Below are 8,977 nucleotides of genomic sequence, written 5' to 3'. Positions count from 1 at the left end.
TCCATTTTCTGAAGGTATCAAAGACTTCTGATTTTTTCTTCAGAAAATAAACCCACACCTTCCTTATAGAATCATCGATGAAGGTGACATAATATAATGAGCCTGCAAGAGATGGAACTGGAGATGGTCCCCATACATCAGTATGAACTAACTCTAACTTTTCAGCCTTGGGTGTCTTACCAATCTTAGCAAAGCTGACTTTCTTTTGTTTGCCAAAGATGCAATCCTCGCATAGTCCGACATCTACATTCTTTAGATCCGGCAGCTTCCCCTTTGACAAAAGTGTCTTCATCCCTTTCTCGCTCATATGGCCAAGCCTTTGGTGCCATAGGTTTGATTTTCCATCAACATCTGCTACTGCAATGATATTCTCTAAATTTGAGGTTACATAGAGAGTACCAGTCTTCTTACCACGAGCAATGATGAGTGCTCCTTTGGTAATCTTCCATTCACAACCTGAAAAGGTTGTAATGTATCCTTCTCCATCAAGCTGTCCTACAGAAATCAAATTTCTTTTGAGACCAGGAATATGTCTCACTCCTGTCAGCTTCCAGGTGGTCTGGTTTGGCAGCTTTAGTCGGATGTCTCCTTTTCCGACGATCTTCAAGGTTTCATCATCAGCAAGATGAACCTTCCCAAAATCACCACTGACATAGTTCTCCATGATTTCTTGGCATGGCGTGGAGTGGAAAGATGCCCCTGAATCCAAAATCCATGATTCAATCGGACTGTTGACGCTTAAAATCATGGCATCACCTGTCTCTTCCATCATGTTGGCAGATTCCTGTGCGCCGGTATTTTTCTTCAGTGCTCGCCAATCTCTTTTGAAGTGGCCCTTCTTGCCGCAATTATAACAGGTAAAATCTTTATTTCCTGTTCTTGATTCCCCCTTCTGGATTTCGATCTGCCACGATTTGAATTTCTTTCTAAAGTTCTCCCTCTGGACTCCGTGTGCAAGCTGAGGAGGTTGATGCTTCACCCGATTCTCTCCGTCGAATTTCTTCGCTCAGTACCAGATCCCGAACATCGTCGAATTTTAATTTGTTGTTTCCCGACGAACTGCTGACTGCTGTAAAGTAGCATTCCAACTGTCTGGTAAAGATGATAAGAGAATTAAAGCTCGAATTTCATCATCAAATTCAATTTCCACTGAACTCAACTGGGTTGTGATTGTGTTGAGTTCATTTAGGTGGTGTGCCACCGATGCCCCTTTCGTCATCCGCAAATTAAATAATCGCCTCATCAAATGAACTTTGTTTGAGACCGATAGTTTCTCATACATACTGGAGAGGTCGTCATAAGACCTGCCGTGGTCTTTTCCTTTGCTATGTTGAAAGCAACATTGCGGGATAACGTCAGTCGGATAACTCCAAGGGCTTGTCTGTCGAGAAGAGCCCAGTCTTAATTCTTCATGCCCTCTGGTTGTTTTCCTGAGAGGGGTTGATATAGATTTTTCTAGTATAGAAAATCTTCAATTTGCATCTTCCAAAATCCAAAGTCGCACCATCGAACTTTTCAATTTTCACCTTCCCTTCGTTGCAGCCATCGCTCCCACTCGAATTTGGCTTCGTTTGGATCGTTTCTGACAATTTTTGCGAACCGCCGTGTATTAGAACACCTCCGTCGACAAACTCGTATCGCCGACCGAATTTCACTATTCACAAAATTCACTATTCATGTGAATAGTAACCTCGCAAAAAATTGACAAAATTCACAACCCAAAAGCTTGATTACTAGTTGTTGGGAAATAAACCAAGTACAAGTAATTTCCCTATAACCAGATTAGTGAGAATGCAAAATAAAAACGGAAAAATAATACCCGAAATTGATAACGGAGTTCAACCAATTGTGCTTACGTCTCCGGACTACTGCAGATTTTTACTAAGAGAGAAAATTTACAGGTGTTTACAAAACACTCACTACTCACAATAAAACTCTCTAGTATTGAGAGAAAGAAATGATTTTTAGGATGATTTTGAAACTAAATGAGCTAGGATATTTATAGTTGAAACTTAATGACTTAATTTTGTAAATACCCTAAAACCTAGGGATTAATTGTGATTATCCCATTATCATTTTTCAACAAACATCTACCAAACTTTGAAAAACTATTTTTCAAAGAAACATTTACCAAACTTTGAAAATCATTTTCAAAGCATTTACCAAACTTTGAAAACCATTTTTTCAAAGGTGGTTACCAAACTTGAAAATCATTTTAATACTTTCAACAAAAGATGGTCGCGAACCGAGATTGGCCATCAGGAAAGTACCTGGCAGAAAGGAAGCGTGATACCAAGCTAGTAGGAGTTCGGATACAACGCCATAGCTGTTTGCCGACCATAGCCAAATTAAACTGCCGTAAATCATGAAAACCAAGACCCCCGGCACGTTTAGGTACACATATTTTTTCCCAAGCGACTAACGGCCAGCCCCGATCCGAGGGATCACCAGTCCACCATTACGAGCGAAGAGCAGCAGTATGATCATGAATAATACTATCAGGCAAAAGAAAGCATCCCATGACATAAGTCAGTAGAGCCTCTCCCACAGATTTTATGTAAACCGCCCTAATGTAGTAAGAGAGAGTGTGTTTGATCCAACCTCGAAACTCTCATTGACAGCTTATCTCGAAGGAACCCAAACGCAGTAGAATGATTACGACCAATGAGCAACGGCATACCCAAAGAACCAGCTTCAGAAACAATATTTGACTCCAAGAATGGAGGCCGAAGTAAACACTCGATTTGGCATAATTCACCTTTTGCCCAGAGGCACTTTCATAAGCATCAAGAACTGCGCTCATTCGGACAAATACATCAGGAGTGCAGCGCAGGAAAAGCAGACAGTCATCCGCATAGAACAGGTGAGTAATACGAGGGCCTCTGCGACAAACACGTAACTCTTGTAAACGACCGGCAGCCTGTTCAGCGTGGAGGAGAGAGGACAACCCTTGGGCTCATAACACAAAGAGAAACGGAGAAAGCGGGTCACTCTGTAGAAGGCCACGTTGAGGTTGGAAACGGGCTGAAAGGCTACCATTAATGCGGATTCGATATGATACAGAAGTTACACATGTCATGATCAACTCAACCCAGGATGGAGCAAAACCAAGACGGAGAAGGATACGTCGAAAAAAGACCCATTCCACTCGATCGTACTCCTTCTCCATGTCCAGCTTCAATGCCGCACCCCGTTTCGATAGGTTAGACCCAGGTCGGGTCTGATTTTAGGCCCCTGGTCTGGGATTTTTCAGTTGAGTCTGGGTTGGGTTTAAATTGTAAAAGGGTTGGGTTTGGTTTGGTTTGGTTTAGGGCCCGATTGGATTTTTGGGTCTGGTTGTAAAATAAATAAGATAAAAAAATGGTGATCACACTTATCTATACCAACTATATGTGTTGTTAGATTGTTAAACAGCTTAGGATTAATATCCCTAAGGTATTTTAATTCATTTTCAGTTTTCATTTTTTTGATCCTTACAGCTTTTCAATTTTTCTAGCAAGTACGATTCTTAAGAATTTGCATGCAGTGTATTTATTATAGGATCCCTCGTTTTATCATGAACTACTTCCATAAAAATCAATTCTAGGCTTGAAACTGTGCATACTTACCCATTAGGAGAAATATAATGGATAATATTTGCATTTGCAAAATCTTTTGGTATTAAGAACAATGGTCTTACTAAGGATAAAGGGTATGCTATCTTAATTCCGAAATTGTATTGCATCCTTCTGTCTTCTCAGAACAGTCAACATACACCCAAGTCTACTGCCATTGTACCGTGGTGCTGCTCCTGTACAAAGAGAACGTCAGGTTCCTTGCTATCAATTTCATTTTAATTATGACTGCTTTGACAATTCTCCTGTGATATACAACCATTCAGTTTTTTCATTAGGATGGTGTCAAAGAGACAGGAGTCTCATTAGCTTTTACTGTACGTGCCTTAGATGCTGGACCTGTCATTGACCGGGAGAAAGTCGAAGTTGATGACAAAATTAAAGTAAGGGTATTTATTTTTCCAAACTAATTCCTCAATCAGTAATCGCAGATTCGGTCTGTCATTAAATGGTCAGTTAATTAATATTTACCTTAGTAAAATTTTAAATTGCTCCAGAACAAGGTGCTGTGAACAATATGCATATGATCAAGTTTTACCATTATAAATGGAGTTTTCTTTCATCTATAATGCTTATTTACCTTTTCCCCCTGTTTGACCTTTTCTTGCTCCTGCCATATTTTTCAGTTTTAGATTACAAAATTAACATTTTGCATCCTGCACTATTTACAATATATAACCTCATAAATTAATTAATTTGATAAATGATTATATGATTTACATGCAGGCACCAGATCTTCTAGCATTACTATTTTCTGAAGGTGCTTCTATTGTCTTCCCTAAATTTTTCATATCTTGTTCTGCTTCATACCCAAAACAATCTTGCAGTTGTGACGAGAAAAAAAAAACTCTTGCAGTTTATCTACATCCCTCAAACAGCTTGGATGAAACTTATTGGTTGTAGATAGTATCATTAAGATTTATGAATCAGTCTAACTCTTCGATCTATTTTTATTTTTAAAAGAGCTCATACAAATCCCTTAACAGATATGCTATATATTTTTCCACATAAATTGTGTTGTTCTTAGGACGTAGACTGCTTTCATTTGCCATGCTCATATAATTTTGCGAGCATATAATAGTGATTAGTCTCAGGAATGAGTTCCTGACACCTAAATGATAAAACTATAAGACCTGCTTTCTTGTACTGAATCATAATTCTAATAGATTCTTTGTCCTGTATAGAAACTATATTTGGTGCATATAATCTAATAGACTATTTAGTGCAGTTACCTTCCTTTACCTGTTATATTTAATTTCCTCGTGGGGAGAAATCTCTCATCTTTATAGTATTCAAGGTCTAAACTTCTTGTACACAAACTTCCTTCCATATTTGATGGATCTCCGAAAGTGAATGCAGAACCTCAAGATGATTCTAAAGTTACCTTGGCTCCAAAGGCAAGGGTTCCATTCTCTTTAATTTCTTTATCTATTCTCCAAGTGTCATTCATATGAATTATTTGAATATTGTTGCCTCTTTGGTGCATCTACATTATATATTTCCACATGATTGCTACTCGCTAATGGCATGTGTAGTTTATGTATGTTCATAAATTTCGGTATGCAATTATTAAAAAATATCGGTGTGCTTCCAAATATTTGGTACTATTTATTACATTCTCTGCATCTTCAGTTTTTTCATGTAAAACTAAATTAAAACTTTGATACCTTGTAATGGCTACAGTCTGCACGATGGGGCCTATGGTTTGCTATGTTAAAGTTTAACTGGTTTTGCTTCTTGTTCATGAGTAAACAATGTTAAACAATTTGTTCCATCGTGCATTTGGTGACTCTATGAGTACATAGTTTTGCTTAATTTTTTTTTCTAATATAAGCAGATAAGTCCGGAAGAATCTTGGCTATCCTTTGATGAAGAAGCTGTAGTTCTATATAGTATGGTTGGCTTCTCTTCCATTTTCTCTGAATCTCAGAAGTCATGACATGCAACTTGTTTAGGTCCGTGCATTTGCAGGTTGGCCAGGAACCCGAGCTAAAGTTTTAGTTGTTGACGTCAAAAATAGCGACCGTAACACCCTGGAACTTAAAATCATCACTACAAGAGTAGGGCCTGATGATGAAATTCAGGGCAATGATGTAAATGACATTACTTCTGTCGATGATGCATTGGTGTTTCCCCGTGAAGGACGTACTACTCTTGAGGTATGCGAAAATCCCGTGTTTCCAATGGATGTTTATTGGTATTGTTGGCTATGTTTTATTTACCAAGAAACCTTTCCAAAAGCTTAAACCGTATCCTACAACCGAGAAGAACGAATGCTTTTTTATCTTATGTTTTAGTTTCTTATTGATTTACTGGTCCTGAAACAGGTATTGGAGGTTCAACTTCCTGGTAAGAAGGTGACAACTGCAGCAGCCTTTTGGAATGGTTTACGTGGTCAGAAACTGAAGATACTATAACTGAGGAGCCATTTTGTCTTCATTTCATTCATACATAAAACGGTTCTTTCAAGCAAATTCCTCAGTTTTTCTTTCTTTCTTTTTTTGTTGAAACATTTAAGCGAACTCGAAACCTACATTTTAAATTAGATAAAATGTATCGGGTTATATGCTCCAAGTATTTTTTTAATAACTGTGATGATTATAATGTAGTATATGTTAAAAATTTTCAACATTGTGTTTACACCCTATAGACGCTACTACTTGAATCGAATCTTCTAGGGAGAACAATATTCCCTTGTATCACTCAATATACACATCTGGTATACAAGTGATGAAATTCCTCAGCCTGTTGTACAGTTTTCATACTTGTCAGTGTAGATAATATACAACTCTCTCAAGATTTAGATGAAAAATATAACACAAGAAGATAAGAACACACGTATGTATTGTTGCTTTCTACAGGAATCTTCAATGAAATGGAAAGAAAATTTGGTATTTCTTTCTTTCCTTGATTCCTTTTTGTTTTGGTTACTTGGGTTGAAAGGAATGTAAAGAGAGAAAATGAAAAGAATTTGGACGATAGCACTCGCTATATCTAATTTAAGCTTAATTCACTCATTGATATTTTAATCATATCATTTTTTCTAAATTTTTTCCTTCCCGGAACTGAACGATGATATTAAATTATGTGGTTTGGACATGAGCACGTTGGGAAAGTGTGGGCCAAATTAAAGCATTTGCCCATCAAATCAACCTATGCCAAATACACCAAAATTTACCAAGGAATATGCAACCCACCGCTATTAATTTTAAGCATATTATATTAAGGAAGGGCACATTGAGCTTCATATTTAAGCAAATATGAAGTTGAATGGAAGATGGGATAGGGTGACAGAGACCATCACTGATTCTCTTATTCTTCAACATTGTTAGGCTTCGGGCATCTTATAAAGTCTTCACTTTCTCTTTTTCTCTATCACCACCCAAATAATTGGTTTACTTCTTTTGATCTGCAAATCCCCTATTTACTTCCTCAAAAGAGATTATTTATTGTAATCCAAGATTTGTTGCATTCTCTGGGTTGTGATTTGTGTTTAGAAGAGATCTCCAGAAGTTTTGGAGCATGATTCGATTTAATCTCCCACAGACGCGATTTGCTGAACAGACACAATTATGAATAAATCAATTTCACCCACCAATGATTGAGTCCAATTCCCCTTTTGAATTTGAAGCAAAAATATTAATATGGAATCAACCAGATGACATTATTATTGCTATTTTAATTATTATTCAAACCCAAACCAAAATTTTGTAAAGTATGGTTTGTGGGATTACCTTTTGTTCCTTTTATATATATATTACTTTTCATGCTAACCGGCATTATCTTCTGGACCTAATCTTTTTCAAACGTAGGCATATGAGATGAGATGAAGGGTCTTAAGTATCTACTGTTTCCTTTATTCTATTTCCGATCTCTTTTCTGTATAAATAGCAAGTTTCAAATTCTCATTACCACGTCCACTGTCCACATTCCTTTGGTTTTCTTTTCCTCTCTCAACTCTCTGTTTTGTGTATCTTCTAGCTTTCTGCAACAAACATGGGGGCTCTCGATTATATTTCAAACTTTTGCACTGTCTCCGAAAGGAGGAGCAAACGCAAGCCATTGCAGGTACCTTTTTTCTTCTTCTTCTTTGAATCAACATTCAATATATCACCTGCAATACTCCACTTTCCTACTAACTCTTTCAAAATTTCCCAGACAGTTGAAATCAAGGTTAAAATGGACTGTGATGGCTGTGAAAGAAGAGTCAGAAATGCTGTCACCAACATGAAAGGTCCAATTAATCCGACCCCCACTTTTTCATAGCATCGTTAACATCTCCATACTTACTTCGCATTAGTTGTATCTGTTAACAGGCGTAAAAACTGTCGAAGTAATCCGGAAACAAAACCGGGTGATAGTGAACGGGAACGTGGATCCGAACAGGGTGTTGAAGAGGGTGAAGAGCACGGGGAAGAGGGCGGAGTTCTGGCCGTATATCCCACAGCATGTGGCCTTATATCCGTATGCGACGGGGGCGTATGACAAAAGGGCACCTGCGGGATTTGTTCGGAACGTGGCGCAAGCATACCCGACACTTCTTCCAACGCCCCCGAAGAGAAGTTCGCCACCTTCTTCAGCGACGATAACGTTCATGCGTGTTTCATCATGTAGGGTGAAATTGGTGGATTTTTGACGACCGTGTGCTGTTTATATTCTGTAACAGTTTCGGTTCATTGGGAAATATATTAGTTAAACCTCTTTTAAATAAATTAACTTGGTCTATTTCTGGTTTTTGGTCCCTCCGCTTAAGTTTGACATAATTTGGTTATGGTCAAATTCTCTCATTCATTTCATTATATATATAAATATAATTTTAAATTTGTAGTCTTGGCACAAATAGTATAAGAACAATATGATTGAATTCTTAACTCAAAATGGTCAAATTGGAGAATAAGAATCAAATCTACAACTTACTAATACACTTAGTAGCATAATTTAACAATTGTTATTTGGATCATGCTCAAAGTGTTTAAAATTTGAAAAGCACAGGGATTACACATGGCCATATGGAACCAAGGCTTTGCATAGAAATAAAATTGAATGGATAAAAAATCAAAGGGAGAGATGGAAAATATTTTTTTCCTTCCATTGATGGAAAATTAAAGGGAAATAAAATAATAATAAAAAGAGTAATAATGGAAGAAAATGAGCTATTTTGAAGATGGAGGGTAGTGAAGCATATGATTCTTGCTCCCCACCTCAAACGGGTGGTGGTGGACTGTTTTCAGCATCTTTTTTACCTATACAATGCCAAACACAATATATTGTCATGTTCCTTCAATTTGCATATAATAATTACATACACGTGTTTACTTTTATATATGGATGGAATTGTAATTTTATGAGTGAAAGTTTTACCT

At 37.4% G+C, this 8,977-nt stretch overlaps 1 protein-coding gene and 1 pseudogene across 1 annotated transcript; both read left to right on the top strand.

Moving 5' to 3' along the window:
- The first annotated feature begins 3,167 nt into the window (after positions 1 to 3,167).
- On the top strand, positions 3,168 to 6,113 carry LOC120154079 (methionyl-tRNA formyltransferase-like). Its single transcript, XM_039165919.1, has 8 exons — positions 3,168 to 3,202; positions 3,741 to 3,810; positions 3,893 to 3,997; positions 4,341 to 4,385; positions 4,904 to 5,011; positions 5,452 to 5,511; positions 5,570 to 5,773; positions 5,942 to 6,113. The coding sequence occupies exons 1-8, from the start codon at positions 3,168 to 3,170 to the stop codon at positions 6,029 to 6,031; spliced, it is 717 nt and encodes a 238-aa protein (XP_039021850.1). The 3' UTR covers positions 6,032 to 6,113.
- A 1,317-nt stretch (positions 6,114 to 7,430) lies between these two features.
- LOC120153828 lies at positions 7,431 to 8,346 on the top strand (annotated as a pseudogene).
- Positions 8,347 to 8,977: the final 631 nt, after the last annotated feature.

This window comes from Hibiscus syriacus, unplaced genomic scaffold (genome assembly GCF_006381635.1).
Source record: "Hibiscus syriacus cultivar Baekdansim isolate YM2019G1 unplaced genomic scaffold, ASM638163v2 tig00111105_pilon, whole genome shotgun sequence".
Taxonomy (NCBI): Eukaryota; Viridiplantae; Streptophyta; class Magnoliopsida; order Malvales; family Malvaceae; genus Hibiscus; species Hibiscus syriacus.
The sequence above is the reverse complement of the archived record's forward strand: the minus strand, read 5'-3'. Positions and strand labels throughout refer to the sequence as shown.

Bases quoted from the DNA above. Each gene is read 5' to 3' on its own strand.
- LOC120154079 (XM_039165919.1), top strand. From the start codon at position 3,168: ATGTCCAGCTTCAATGCCGCACCCCGTTTCGATAG. The intron at 3,203-3,740 runs GTTAGACCCAGG...CTGTCTTCTCAG, and splicing joins GCCGCACCCCGTTTCGATAG to AACAGTCAACATACACCCAA. The intron at 5,012-5,451 runs GCAAGGGTTCCA...TAATATAAGCAG, and splicing joins AAGTTACCTTGGCTCCAAAG to ATAAGTCCGGAAGAATCTTG.